The 16,023-nt window shown below is 48.3% G+C and overlaps 1 protein-coding gene across 1 annotated transcript in view; it reads left to right on the top strand.

The window, feature by feature from the left end:
* The window catches only part of ERO1B (endoplasmic reticulum oxidoreductase 1 beta), an 81,942-nt gene that overhangs the window by 36,279 nt on the left and 29,640 nt on the right, over nt 1-16,023 (top strand). Inside the window, exon 5 of the mRNA XM_074988647.1 lies at nt 8,728-8,810. Coding sequence (XP_074844748.1) covers nt 8,728-8,810 — 83 coding nt within the window. The remainder of the gene's footprint in view (nt 1-8,727; nt 8,811-16,023) is intronic.

The following is a 16,023-nucleotide window of genomic DNA, read 5'->3' on the forward strand; positions in this document are numbered from 1 at the left end:
GTTCGTTTCTTTCTCCATATCCACACCTTCCCATGACACTCTCCCAACCTTTATCTATGCCAAACTTCACATTCCAGTCTCCTCCGATGAGCTCTCTTTGGTGTCTTCTCCAGTGTCTTTGTCAAGTCTTTATAGAACAACTTGATTTCTTCCTCTGTACTGCCTGACATGAGTGCATACACCTGAATGACTGAGATGTTGACTAGTTTAGCTTCAAATCTTGCTACCGTTATTCTCACACTTACTGGTTTGTAGCCTAATAATGCTTTTCTAGCTCTTTTGCTCAGTAGGAATCTGACTCCTGCTTTTTGTTCCCTGACCAAATGAATTTGCAACCCCACACATCTCTCCAGGTGCCCTCTTATGCATCTCCTCTAGTCCAAGTATATCACATCGGTATCTCTCCATCTCTTTTTGAGGCAGCTCTAACTTTCCAGCTGCCCACAGTGTTCAGACGTTCCAAGTTCCAATTGATAGTATATATGTTAGTTGTAATTTTCTTTTGATTGCTAAGTAATCAAGTCAACCTCACTTGCTTGATTGGTGTCACGGATCTTGTTTATCTGGGTGACATCCAAGCCAGCCTCTCTTATCAGTTAAGTGTGTTAGCATCAGATTTCATTCCTGTTTTATGATCAGTGCTTTGTCACTCATCTGACCAACTCTCCTCCTTCATGCAGGTTTGGGACTGGCATGGAACCCCAAGAGAATTCATGGTGGAGTTTTTCTGGTTTTGATTACAAATAAACCTTGATCAGCATTTCTTCCTGACATCTGTATTGTTTGCTGTGCTCCTTAGGGAGATAACTAGTTTGGCTATTTAGAACTACCTGTTTCTGTATTTCAGTACAGTAGAGTCGCAACATTTGCGAGGGCTCAGTGCTGAGAACCCTCACGAATGTTGAATGTTGTGACTATCTAGACGCACTGCACAGGCACCTAGGGCATCTCGCAGCGGCTCCAGAAGCACAGCACAGGCACCTCTCAGCAACACCAGCGCTGCACGGGAGGCTATGGAGCCTCACACTGCACAGTGGCAACAGTAGTGCTATGCGGGGGAACAGCACCTCACGTCGCGTGGCAGCAAACAGCAGTGCTGTAAAGGTGGCATCAGTGCCTCATGCCACTCAGCAGCAACACCAGGGCCACATGCGCAGCTATGGCGCCTCAGCAACAGTGCAGGGGATGATGAGCCACTCGCGAGAAATTGAGTTTGTGAATGCAGGGATGTTGTACTAAAGTAATTTTTTGCAAAATTACAAAGTGTTATGAATCAGTTTACACTGTATTGTATACCAATATTTGAAATTTAAACAGACTATTTTAAAAACTACAGTTTTGGTGGTGTTACCCACACTAATTTTTTTATTCCCTTCCACACTTCAGAGATGCACATACCTTTTCCCAGTCCCAAGGGCTCAAGCCATGACTCTGTTAATTTAAACTTCCACCCTTACCCCGTTCCTAGGACTCGGGGCATAGTTCCCTGGGGATATACAGGATCTGTGCCACTGTAAAAAGCCTTACACAGTTATATTCTTATTCTCTATTTATTTACAATTACCAAGAAAGCTGAATACATGCTGAGCACTCCATACCATGCTCACTAATCCTGACAAAGGCAGGCAGACTTCCCCTGTTGGGACAGTCAGTCAGTCTCTCTGGTGCTGGTTGCTGTATCTCAGGGTTTGGTAGTTCTGATCTTGGGGTGGAGGAGGGAGTCTGCCCAGGTCTTTCTCTTCTTACTGTCTTCCTTCTTTCCTCCTTCCTCCTGCTTTCCTTCTTGGACTCCAGTTTAAGTGGTGAAAATCAAGTCCTGCTTAGATGTACCTTGACCAATTCCTTTAATATAATATTACTAACCAGTCATAAGCTACTGTAATGGAATTACCTAACCAGTCAAATCCCACCACTTTAATTGATTTACACCTAGCAAAATTAATTATACAGCAGACAGAAACAATTACAAACCAGGGAGAGATCGTACACAAAGCAGAAAGCCAGGGCAATCATCATAGAATGGGGATTCCACAACCTCAGCTATTTATTAATAGTTGCTTTCCAGATGAAATGCTGTTCGCTACGTTTTCTTTACCCATCTTGAGATCTGCTTTCTTTATCTGGTGAAAGTGAGTAGCATTAGAATGTGGTATCCCTCTAACAGCCTGGCGTGACGCTATTGTAATGAAATTTAGATAGAATGTAAGTGACTTGTAGCTCTACAGTTAACAGCTGCTGCTTTTTATTCTTGCTGCAGAGGAGTTCTAGGCCTCACAATATGGCTATAGAAAAAATCATGTTCTTCTTCAAGTGGTCCCCGTGGGTGCTCCACAATAGGTGTCGGGCTCGCCCGGCGCCGCAGATCGGAATTCTTCTAGCAGTTTCTATTGGATCGCGCATGCGCCGACGCGCACTGCTCCTTTGTGCGCCCCGGCCACGTGCGCGATCCGGTCCCCGCCAGTTCCTTCTCATCCGCCATCGGCTGCAGACGGAATCCGCTCCGGCTAAAGCCAGAGACAGATAAGAGAGTTGTTTTTTACATGTAGTTCATTTGTTTGTCGCTATTATACAAAAAAAAAAAAGAGAAGAGCATATTAGATAGCAGAGAGAAGAGGAACGAAGGAGGGGCGGACAAGAAGGCTGTTAAGCCGTCCGCTGCCCTAAAGGCCGTGAATGTTATTTTGGGTTAGAAAGCACTGATTAGTGGCTAAGTACCCTATTAACAGTAAAGACTCACCGCGATGGCTTCCTCGGGGCTTAAGAAGTGTAAGTCATGCCGCGAGGCTATGCCGGCCTCAGATGGGCATAGTAAATGCATTCGCTGCCTGGGAGAGTCTCACGTTACCCAGAAGTGTTCCCACTGCGTTAAGCTTACAGCCAGGGCCAGGAAGGACAGAGAAATGAGGCTCAAAATGATCTTGTTTGATAAAGCTCTCCAGCCTGAACCGCCGGAGAAGCCTCACACAGAAGGGCCCTCTGGGTTGCATAAAAGGAAGGCAGCCTCTTTGACCCCCTCGGTGCAGAAGAGGAGGAAACTCTCCCCAGTTCGATCCTTGCCGGCGGTCCCAGCGAGCAGGACGAGCGGAACGCAGAGCCCCCAGCCGCGAGCTGATGAAAGCGGCAGCACAGCAGCACGCGTGGCAGAGGCCGAGCCTCTGATTACACAACAGGTGGCACGGAAGGCGCCGCGAGCGCCAACGCGGCAAGCGGCGGAATTGGTGGCGCCACTGCACCGACGGCGCAGGGGCACCCGGCACGGAGCCTACCGGCACCGGAGGAAGCTACCCGCGTGGCACTGCTGTTGATGGGGCCGAGTGTGGCGCTGACAATGGGGCCGAGATCCCCAGCACTGGAGGGGGCGGTGCCCACCCCGCAGGGTAGGGGCAAGGCCAGAGCTAAAACCCGGCACCTTACTCCATCTCCAGGCAGGGCTGCGCTGCCCTTATCACCCAGCCCCGCTCCCGAGATACACACACCGCAGCGCCGGGCTGCAACTCCACCGGCTTATTTCAGGCCTCCCTCTCCGTTCCTCCAACCAATTTTGCCATGGCTCAGGCCACCTTCACCATTTTTGGGCATGGATCCCCTTGAGTACTATCACAAACCAGCTTCACCACTGTCAATGTCGTCGCGGAGATCCCGCTGTCCCAGACATCATGGGTACACTCCCCGATCGTGGTCCAGGTCTCCATCACCGGGCCCTTGCTCATGTTGCTGTAGTCATCCTCATCATGTTGAACACAGACACCACAGGTCTAGATCCAGGGGCAGGTCCTCTCCTACTACTCGTCAATACTCCCGTGTACACTCTTGCTCTGGGATGGGAACGCAGTTGTCCTGGGGGGGAATTAGGTCCAGAATCCTGAGACTTCCCTTCACAGCCCACCAGGGAGCAAGTATATCACCGAACTCAGGAGCCAGAGGATTTGAGGGAGGTTTACCCCAGCGGTTCCTCCTCATCCTCCCCAGACGAGGCCATGGCCCCCGGGAATGTCTCCCCTCCGGATGACCATAAACAATTCCAGGAGCTGTTCAAAAGAGTAGCATACACGCAGGACATTCAAATAGCAGAGGTGCAGGAGAAGCACCATGAACTCCTGACAAATTTGAGACCCCCGGCTTCATCTAAAATCGCTATCCCGCTGGACGAAGCCATTATGGAGTCAGCCACTAACAGATGGCAGACTCCAGCCTCTATTCCGCCTGCGAACAAGAGAGCGGATAAGAAGTACTTCGTCCCAGCCAAGGGCATGGAGTTCCTCTTTAGTCACCCACAACCCAATTCTTTGGTGGTTGAATCGTCCCAGCAGAGGTCGAAAACGTCTCAGTACAAATCGGGGGGGTGGGAAAAAGATGCTAAGGAGCTAGAGCTGTTCGGCAGGAAGGTTTACTTCTTCTCTACCCTATTATTGAGAGTGGCAAATTACGCGGCACATCTATCAAACCATAACTTTGACAATTACTCTAGACCCACTCCTCTCATGGATTCACTCCCGGAGGACAAGAAGCCAGTGTTAAAGGCGATTGTCCAAGAAGGCTATGCGGCGTCGCAGACGGGAGTCCAGATTGCCCTGGACGTGGCAGACACAGCGACACGTTCAACAGCAGCAGGAGTGGTAATGCGTAGGGAACCCTGGCTCCAGACGTCCAGTATCCCCAGAGACCTACAGGCGAAGATCATGGATCTTCCCTTTGATAAGCAAAAGCTGTTTGCAGACTCAAGCGACTCGGTCCTCCACTCCAGCAAAGACTCGAGGGCCACACTTAAGACCTTGGGTATTTATACTCCCCTGTACAAGAAAAAGAAGTTCTATCCTCAGCAAAGACGCTATGCTTACCAACCACAGCGCGCTCAATATCAGCGAGGCTATGACCAAGGGCGCCATCAACAGCAGCAGCAGTACAGGGTCCCCAGACAACGTTCTCAACAAAGCCGTACACCCTCGGGACAAGCCTAGAGACAGCAAGTTTGACGGGTATGTCAAGGACTGCACTATCAACACCATCGCTCAATGCCATTTTCATCTCATGTTCCATCATCGCCTCAAACCGTTCCACTGCCAATGGCAAAAGATCACCACAGACAAATGGGTGCTAGAAATTTATAGCCACGGGTTACACGATCCCCTTCCAGTCACTTCCACCAACGAAACCTCCCACCCGGCCTCATCTCAGGGACGCTGCCCACGAGGCAAGGCTGAAGCAGGAGGTAGATCACCTCATGTTCATAGGGGCGGTGGAAAGAGTGCCAGAAAAATTCCAAGGGCAAGGTTTTTACTCACGCTGCTTCCTAACAGAGAAGAAAACGGGAGGCTGGAGGCCAATCTTGGATCTACGGGGCCTCAACCGTTACTTGCGCAAGCAACGCTTTCGGATGATCACAGTTGCCTCCATACTTACGGCACTGGACGATGGAGACTGGTTTGCAGCCCTCGACTTACAAGACGCTTACTTTCATATGACAATCCACCCGGCACACAGACACTTCCTCCGCTTCACGGTCGGCGGGGAACATTTCCAGTACAGGGTTCTTCTGTTCGGCCTATCCTCGGCACCTAGAGTCTTTACCAAAACCCTGGCAGTGGTATCAGCCTACCTGCACGGACAGGGGGTGTTTATTTTTCCATATCTGGACGACTGCCTACTGAAAGGGACCTCAAAGGCAGAGGTCCTACGCATGATATGCATCACCGCGAACACGTTTACTTCGCTAGGCCTAGTTATCAACCTCGCAAAGTCAAAGACCGAACCCATGCAAGGTATAGAGTTCATAGGGGCACACACAAACTCTATCACAGCAACAGTATACCTGCCCGACGCCCGCTTCCGCACCATCAACTCCCTGGTGCAAGTCATGACGTACAGCCCCACGGTGCCGGTCCTAACGTGCCTGCACATGGCGGCACATTGGGGCACATGGCGGCAGCGACGTTTGTGGTACAGAATGCCAGTTTACACATGGGAAGCCTGCAGCATTGGCTGGCGAGTGTTTACAAACTGGCATCCCACACTGTCCACAGGGTAGTGTTGGCCACGATGGAAGTGCGCAGATCCCTAGCGTGGTGGGGAGATCCCAAGAATCTGCTAGCGGGGGTGCCCTTCCACCAACCACAAATTTCTATTTTTCTTACTACCGACGCCTCCTACATAGGATGGGGAGCGCACATTGGCAGCAAGGTGACGCAAGGGCTATGGTCCCCTGCGGAACAGACACTGCACAAAAACATACTGGAGCTCAGAGCGGTGTTCAATGCGTGCAGACATTTTCAGAAATACCTACATGGGAAAGTAGTCGGGATCAATACCGACAATACCTCCACTATGTTCTACATCAATCGACATGGAGGGGCACGATCCCGTGCGCTATGTGCGGAAGCAGTCAGATTGTGGAACTGGTGCATCGCCAACAACATAACGTTGAAAGCCTCGTACGTGCCGGGCGCCCACAATGTGAAGGCAGATCAGCTGAGCAGGCGCTTTGCACTCGCGCACGAATGGCAGATCCGCTCCGACCTGCTACGGCGCATATTTCGTACATGGGGGTTTCCCCAAGTCGATTTGTTTTGCCACCCAGTACAACAAGAAGTGTCCCCAGTACTGCTCCAGAGCAGGAATAGGGCAGGGGCCCCTGGGGGACGCATTCATGATTTCATGGAAGGACCCTCTACTCTATGCGTTTCCTCCCACAACGCTTATCCACAAGGTTTTGCAGAAAGCCAGAAGGGAGAGAGCTTGCATGATACTCATAGTTCCAACTTGGGACCTACAACAATGGTTTCCCTTGCTTCTGTGCATATCGGATTGTCCACCACTCCCCCTACCGGTGGCACCGGACTTACACAGGCTCAGGGGTCCATAGTGCACCCGCACCCTCAGGGACTATGCCTACAAGCATGGTTAATCCATGGCTCAGCGCCTTAGAGAGCATGTGTACGGAGGGAGTACGACAAGTCTTGGAATGTAGCCAAAGGCCCTCCACCAGGAGGACTTACAAACGGAAATGGACACGCTTCACAGCCTGGTGTTCCGCCAAACAGTTAGCTCCCCTCAACGTTTCCATAACCGTAATACTAGAATACCTATTGGACCTCAAACGAGACGGGCTTTCTCTGTCCTCAATAAAGGTCCACCTCACTGCTATATCAGCTTTTCGGCATATAGAGGAAGGCCCACCGTATTCGCCCACCCTATTGTCATGAGGTTCTTGAAGGGGCTGGTAAACCTGTGCCCCCCTTGAAAACTGCTGCTGCCGTCATGGAGATTGGACTTGGTGCTCAGCACGCTATTGGGACCACTCTTCAAACCCTTAGCCACGGTACCCCTCCGACTCCTTACTATGAAAACAACTTTCCTTCTTGCGATTACGTCAGCCCGCAGGGTGAGCAAGCTTGCAGCAGTGATAGCAACGCCGCCCTGCACAGTATTCTCAAAGGAGGCGGTAACCTAACGGTTACACCCAGCCTTCGTTCCAAAAGTTTCCTCGGAGTTCCATCTTAACAAACCAATAGTCTTACCCTCGTTTTACCCAAAGCCTCACAGCTCCAGCAAGGAGGCGCGCCTACATCTCCTAGATGTGAGAAGGGTGTTGTCCTTCTACATAGAGAGAACTAAGTCCTTCCGCAAAACAGACAGGCTTCTGGTGTCTCTCGCTCCCAGGTCAAAAGCGGAAGGCCTGTCTTCCCAGAGAATTTCGAAGCACATTGTATCTTGTATAAAAATATGCTACGAGCTTCGAAAGACCCCTTTGCTGGCTCCGCCTAGGGATCACTGCACCAGGGCGGTGGCGGCATCAACAGCCTTCTTCAAGGGAATTGCGTTAAAAGACATCTGTAGAGCAGCGACCTGGTCATCCTACGACACCTTCGCCAAGCATTATGCCCTGCGTTGGGTATTCGAGGAGGATACCCGTCTGTTGACAGCAATCCTCTCGGGGGCAAGCTGCACATAAATCAATTACCCACCTCCTTACTTGGGTTACTGATGGGTAGTCACCTATTGTGGAGCACCCATGGGGACCACTCGAAGACGAAAGAGAAGTTACTCACCTGTAGTAACGATGGTTCTTCGAGATGTGTCCCCATGGGTGCTCCACCACCCGCCCATCCTCCCCGCTTCAGATCTCTGTCTGGTGTATTTCAGGAGCATCTGAGGCGGTTGGTCAAGGAACTGGCGGGGACCGGATCGCACACATGGCCGGGGGCGCGCAAGGGAGCGGTGCACATCGGCGCATGCGTGATTGAATAGAAACTGCTAGAAGAATTCCAATCTGCGGCGCCGGGCGAGCCCGACGCCTATTGTGGAGCACCCACGGGGACACATCTCGAAGAACCATCGTTGCTACAGGTAAGTAACTTCTCTTTATACTGTTACACTCATACTGTACAAACTACCTTAAAAATTACAACAGGGCTAGCCTTAGAATGTAGTTTCTATTAAAGTTGAAAGAGAATGTTCACGTCATTTGTGCTGTATTTTGTTGTGTTGGCACAGTAGCTAAGCAAATACTTCATTATTTGTATTACATGGAAAAAGCTGAAAACTTTTTTTTAAAGGAAACTGATTCTGGAGAAGGTTCCAAAATCATCAAGATTACTGCATATCCTCAGAATCCTTGTTTCCCATGTCAGCAGATTTGTATTTGCTGAACAACTTTGACTTCTATGAGAAATGGGTGAAGGACTTCTGTAGTTAGTATGTAGTATGTACTAAATGTAAGCTTTCTTACAGTACTCAAAAAGAATAAATAACACAAAAGAACTGGAAGACTGTGAACAAGCTAACAAACTGGGAGCAGTTAACAGTACTCTAAGGTAAGCTTTTCTTAAAGTAAATAGTACCAGCAAAAGGTCATCCTGACTCTAGCATGCGATTTTTGGAAACTGTTACTTTTTTCCCTTCATTTTTATACAGTCCCTATAAAAACAGTGGAAAATATCCTTGGTGTTAAATACAAGTTAATGGACTCAGAAACCTCTGAAGCTAAAGATGGGAAGAAAGAGAACAAATATTTTCCCTCTTAAAGGAAGATTTTTATTGTATACAAAACTCCATGAGCAGGGAAAGAAGGAAATCCAGTATTGGAGGGGTAGCCGTGTTAGTCTGGATCTGTAACAGCAATAAAGGGTCCTGTGGCACCTTATAGACTAACAGAAAAGTTTTGAGCATGAGCTTTCGTGAGCACAGACTCACTTCATCAGATGCTGGTCTTGGAAATCTGCAGGGCCAGGTATAAATAAGCCAGAGCAAGGGTGGGGATAACAAGGTTAGCTCAGTCAGCAAGGGTGAGGCTTACTACCAGCAGTTGATTTGGCGGTGTGAACACCAAGGGAGGGGAAGCTGCTTCTGTATTTAGCCATCCATTTGCAGTCTTTGTTTAAGCCAGAGCTGAGGGCATCGAATTTGCAGATGAATTGTAGCTCAGAAATTTCTCTTTGGAGTCTGGTCCTGAAATTTCTTTGCTGTAGGATAGCTACTTTGGCCTGAGAGATTGAAGTGCTCTCCTACGGGTTTTTGTATGTTGTCATTTCTGATGTCTGATTTGTGTGCGTTTATTCTTTTACGTAGAGACTGTCCAGTTTGTCCGATGTATATAGCAGAGGGGCACTGCTGGCACATGATGGCATAAATTATATTGCTAGATGTGCAGCTGAATGAACCTACGATGGTGTGGCTGATCTGGTTAGGTCCTGTAATGGTGTTGCTGGTGTAGATATGTGGGCAGAGCTGGCAACGAGGTTTGTTGCATGCATGGGTCCCTGAGTTAGAGTGACTGTGGTGTGGTGTATAGTTGCTGGTTAGGATTTGCTTCAGGTTTGCTTCAGCAGCACAAGAAGAATAACTCCACGTGGACTTCTCCTGAGGGCAGAAATAACAGTCTGGACCTGTATATAGAATGCTTCCGCGACGCGCACAGGCAGAAATTGTGGAGAGACAGCATCGCTTGCCTCACAACCTCAGTCGTGCGGAACGCAATGCCATCCACAGCCTCAGAAACAACCCTGACATTATAATCAAAGAGGCAGATAAAGGAGGAGCTACTGTTATCATGAACAGGTCTGACTACCAGAAGGAGGCTTCCAGACAACTCTCCAATACCAAATTTTACAGGCTACTTTCCTCAGATCCCACCGAGGAATACACTAAGAAATTTCACCATCTGCTCAGGACACTCCCTACACAAGCACAAGAACAGATCTATACCAACACACTTCTAGAGCCCTGTTCGGGGCTATTCTACCTACTACCCAAGATCCACAAACCTGGAAATCCTGGATGCCCCATCATCTCGGGCGTTGGCACTCTCACTGAAGGACTGTCTGGTTATGTGGACTCTCTCCTCAGACCCTATGCCACCAGCACTCCCAGCTATTTCTGAGACACCACTGACTTCCTGAGAAAACTGCAAGACATTGATGACCTACCAGAAAACACTATCCTAGCCACCATGGATGTATAGGCTCTCTATACCAACATCCCACACAAAGATGGAATAAATGCTGTCCAGAACAGTATCCCTGATGATGCTACAGCACATTTGATGGCTGAGCTCTGTAACTTTATCCTCACACACAACTATTTCAGATTTGGCGACGATATATATCTTCAAATCAGCGGCACAGCTATGGGTACCCGCATGGCCCCTCAATATGCCAATATTTTCATGGCTGACCTGAAACAGCGCTTCCTTAGCTCTTGTCCACTAACACCCCATCTCTACTTAGGCTACATTGATGATGTCTTCATCATCTGGACCCATGGGAAGGAGACTCTGGAGGAATTCCACCGGGACTTCAACAACTTTCACCCCAACATCAACCTCAGCCTGGAACAATCCACACAGGAGATCCACTTCCTGGACACCATGGTGCTAATACACGACGGCCACATCAATACCACCCTGTACCATAAACCCACTGACCACTACGCCTACCTTCATGCCTCCAGCTTCCATCCCAGACACACCACACAATCCATTGTCTACAGCCAAGCACTAAGATATAACCGCATTTGCTCCAACCCCTCCGACAGAGACAAACACCTACAGGATCTCTATCAAGCATTCTTGAAACTGCAGTACCCACCTGAGGAAGTGAGAAAACACATCAACAGAGCCAGACGTGTGCCACGAAGCCTCTTACTACAGGGCAAGCCCAAGAGAGAAACCAACAGAACACCACTAGCCATCACCTACAGTCCTCAGCTAAAACCTCTACAACGTATCAGGGATTTACAACCCATCCTGGACAATGATCCCCCACTTTCACAGGCCTTGGGAGGCAGACCAGTCCTTGCCCACAGACAACCTGCCAACCTGAAGCAAATCCTAACCAGCAACTATACACCACACCACAGTCACTCTAACTCAGGGACCCATCCATGCAACAAACCTCGGCCACATATCTACACCAGCAACACCATTACAGGACCTAACCAGATCAGCCACACCATCGTAGGTTCGTTCAGCTGCACATCTAGCAATATAATTTATGCCATCATGTGCCAGCAATGCCCCTCTGCTATATACATCGGACAAACTGGACAGTCTCTCTACGTAAAAGAATAAACGCACACAAATCAGACATCAGAAATGGCAATATACAAAAACCCGTAGGAGAGCACTTCAATCTCCCAGGCCACACAGTAGCAGACTTAAAAGTAGCTATCCTACAGCAAAGAAATTTCAGGACCAGACTCCAAAGAGAAATTTCTGAGCTACAATTCATCTGCAAATTCGATGCCCTCAGCTCAGGCTTAAACAAAGACTGCGAATGACTGGCTAAATACAAAAGCAGCTTCCCCTCTCTTGGTGTTCACACCTCCAGATCAACTGCTGGTAGTAAGCCTCACCCTTGCTGACTGAGCTACCCTTGTTATCCCCACCCTTGCTCTGGCTTATTTATACCTGGCCCTACAGATTTCCAAGACCAGCATCTGATGAAGTGAGTCTGTGCTCATGAAAGCTCATGCTCAAAACTTTTCTGTTAGTCTGTAAGGTGCCACAGGCCCCTTCGTTGCTGTTAAGGAAATCCAGGGAAAACATCTGTGGTCCTTTATTACTGCTTTATCATGGGCACAGTGATGTAAACAAATTTGAATGGGGACTTTGTTCTAAAATCCTTTCTCTGCACATTTTGAACTTATTGCAGGTCGCCTTTAAAAGTGTTAGAACATAACATTTACTGAGGACTTCATAGGAGAACCAGGATTCCCAGTAGAGAAGAGTTTGGAGCTGTACATTGAAGGGTCATTTTTCTTAAAGAGCTTCATTGTGCAGCAATGGCAGTTGCTACATAGTTGAGGAACCAGTTTTCTATTCGCTCAACTTTGGTCTCATCTCTGTTCCCCACTTCCCTGTTAACACTATCCTTACTAAAAATTAAAAATAAAATAAAAAGAAATAGTGTTGATCTGAAGCAGGAAAAATATTTTTCTGTAAAGTTCAAAATGATTTGGATTAGAGGTTCTTGAGTTAGATCCTACTTACAAACTGAGTAGATAAACAATGTTAGACTATGTATGTTTTGAAATTTTATAAAACCCATTATCCCAAAAGAGAGAGAGAAAGATAAGATGGACTTCAGTGTACTTTCCTAGCAAAGTCTGGTCCCTGGTAGGAGACTTGGGAACTGGGTTAGCAGGGCTGAGCAGGCCTCCACACCCGCAGGTGACCATTTCCCGTCACGGGCTTGTGTCATGTGGTTAGCTAGGTCTTCTCCCACTAGCATAGAAATCAGATAGTTGTCATAGATGGCCAAAGTCCAAATTCCTGGCCAGCCCTTGTACGTAACTGGCAACTTGGCTTTAGGCAGGTCGAAAGAGTCCACCCTGAAGGGTTGAACAGTTACTTGAGCCCCTGGATGTATAAGTTCAGTGTCCACTAGGGACTGGTGAATTTCAGACACCTGTGCTCCAGTGTTTCTCCAGATAGTAACCCTCTTGTCAGCCACACTCAGCCTCCCTTCACTCAAGGGGTATATGTGAGGCATCTGGGCCTGAGGACTCGTGGTGAGACCCCGGTGCAATGAACTGTATTCTGTTGGTGTGCTTGGGGCAGTTGGTCTTTACATGACCTGGCTCATTGCATTTAAAGCAACACCCAACTGGCAAATCACTGGGGCAAGGTGGATTCTCGGAGAATGGAATCATGGAACAAGAAGGTGTCTGTGGCGTCCTTTGAGGTGGATAGGGCCCTTCCTTTCAAGGTACGTTCTTGGATTGTTTCCAATTTTATATATGGAGATACACATCTCATAGAGCTGGAAGGGACCTTGGGAGGTCATCAAGTCCAGTCCCCTGCCCTTTTGGCAGGGTCAAGTGCCATCCCTGTTTTGTTTTTTATTTGCCCCAGATCCTTAAATGGCCTCCTCAAGCACTGAGCTCACAATCCTGGGTTTAGCAGGCCACTGCTCAAACTACTGAGGTATCCCTTCCCCTCGGTTCACTCTTCCATTTTGAGGTGATCTCTCTCGATGTCCCTTCTGTTTACCCCATAAACTGCTGTCTGTCCTGTGGCTTTTTTCCTCCCCCTACACTCCTGCTCCTTCCATCTGACCCCAAGTACTTCTGCATCTCTTAGGGACTGGGGGTTTCCATCTAGGGTGTACCCTCTAACCTTTAGAGGAACGCCCTCTAGGAACTATTCCATTTGCATCAGGAGAGAACTTTCCTAGGTGTCAGCCTTCTCTCCTGAGATCCATGTTTTCCAGCTTTTAGCTGCATGATGGGCATGTTTGGGAAATATCGTACCCTGGTGCCACCTTAGGGCTCTGAAATGGCAACTGGCCTCTTCAGAATTGAGGCCCACAGACAGTCTGGACTCTTGCTTAAACCATTCATGATCCTTTATGACATCCTGAGGCATGTCAGCTGCCACGCCTCAACATCCAGTTATCTGAGATCTTAATTCCACCATATATTTATCTGAAGGGAAGTTGTACCCTGACAGGCCCTCTCAGATTTTAGGAAGAAGTCTTCTACATTATCTTCCCTCCATGGGGCATTTTCTAGGGTATTGAACAGTGATTTGATTGGAGCTGGGCGGGGAGGTCAGATGGTATACCTGGAGCATTCTGCCCACTAAATGTTTTCCAGTTCAGTTTCTGTGGGCTGCATTGCTCCACAAGCCTCACCTCCCCTTGACTGCATTTTGCCTCTGCTTCCACACTCCAGGCTTCTGTATGCGTCTTCTCCATCTGGACGAGGAACTTCACTTCTTAAATGAACTGTCAGCATTCCTGGAAGGCAGTCTTCCACCCTGAGGTCCATTGTGAGGCGGGGGCAGGGCTATGTTCCCCTGACCCCTCAGAACCACACTCTGGTCCCGCTTCCCTGGGTTGGGACATTTTAGTTCATGTCTAGGGTTGCTTCCAAGCTTCTGTGCCAGTCCCCAATTCTTGAACTGGGCTGCTTCCTGCCCTACTCTACCCTAGCTATCCAGTTGCCCCAAAAGCAAGATATAAAACAAACTGTTTGCTGTGGACTCTCTAGCTTTACAGTTGAATTAGGTGTGAGCCTGTCCCCCCTCAGACAACAATGGTGGGGAGTGAGAGGAGGGAAAAAATCCCTCAAAACTTCCAAACAGCAAAAGACAAAACCTGTCCTTTTAAAATCCTGAAGTTTGTGTTCCTGGTTCAAAGTGATCCCACCAGCACTGCCACCATGTCAGGGCTGCCTCTCCACTCTGACACTCGGAGTGCAGAAAGTGAGGACCCCCAAAAACCTTAAATACTTTGCCTCTACAGGCTCTGCTTAATAAAGGTTCCCAAGGTCACAGATACCCTGACCCCAGGTTGGTAGACTGCCACAGCCCAAGTGAGAAAACCCCCCTTTAACACAGGAACACACACTTGGGATATCATCCTGGTTGTGGCCACACTACGCCTCCCTTTCTGAAGGGGCATGTTAATAAGGCAGTTTGGAAGATGCTAATGAGGTGCTGACATGAATGTGCAACCCCTCATTAGCATAATAGTGACCAAGCATGATTTGAAAGTGCTGCTTCTGGAGTGCATGCCACCTGTGTAGACAGGGGGCCTTTTGAAAGGACCCCCTGACTTCGAAAGGCTCTTCTTCCCATTTAGTTTTAAGAGTCGGGAGGTCCTTTTTAAAAGGCTCTTGTCTACACAGGCAGCGTGTGTTCTGAAAGTGGCACTTTTGAATTGTGTACAGCTGCCATTATTCATATTCATGTCATCACCTCATTAGTATCTTCCAAGCTGCCACATTAACATGCCCCTTCAGAAAGGAAGGCATAGTTATCCCACAGCCCCTGTGGGATAAACCCCAAGTTCTTAATCCTCCTTTAGGAGAGAGCTTGGAAAGAGAGAACTGTAATCTGATAGCTGACATCTCAGTCTAAGACACGAATATACACAGACCCTTATCTCGGACATAGGAATCAAATCATTGCTTTAAAAACAGTAATTTATTCGCAGAACGAGAGATGGAAAAAGTACCAAGAAAATAACTAAGCATACTTAGATGTAACTCAAAAAAAAAAAAAAAGAACTCAAAACATTCTGATGGCAGCACAGAGTTACTTCCCTGGGATTCATCTTAGAAGTTAGAGTAGAGGGAGGAAAAAAATCAGCCAAACCTGGCAATTAGCTAGTTCCAAAATAACCATATCATGATCGTGTCTAACTAAACATTTCCTTTCTATTTACGTATCTATGTGCTGATTATGAGATGGCCAAGAGATTTACTGGATTCATTCCAGCGTTTTTGGTTTCTCCTGGCTCCAGTCAAAGACACTCTCAGACTGCAATTGTTCTCTGTTTTAAAAGAATTTCTCTTCCTTACATTGGCTTACCTGACCACCCCCCACAGAGGGGGCTCTCAAAGGGTTAACCCTTTTCCTTCATTCATTCATGACATTCCCCATGACCTGTAGGCTGTCTGATGTGGGTTCAAGGCCCTCGGAGCTGTCCCAGCCTCTAGAAACTACCATTCAGCCTTCAGGATGTGGTGTGGGGAGGCTATTGGAACATGGCTGCTATCTACCAAAGTGGTAGTTTATTGGCG

Source organism: Carettochelys insculpta, chromosome 3 (genome assembly GCF_033958435.1).
Source record: "Carettochelys insculpta isolate YL-2023 chromosome 3, ASM3395843v1, whole genome shotgun sequence".
Lineage (NCBI taxonomy): Eukaryota > Metazoa > Chordata > Testudines > Carettochelyidae > Carettochelys > Carettochelys insculpta.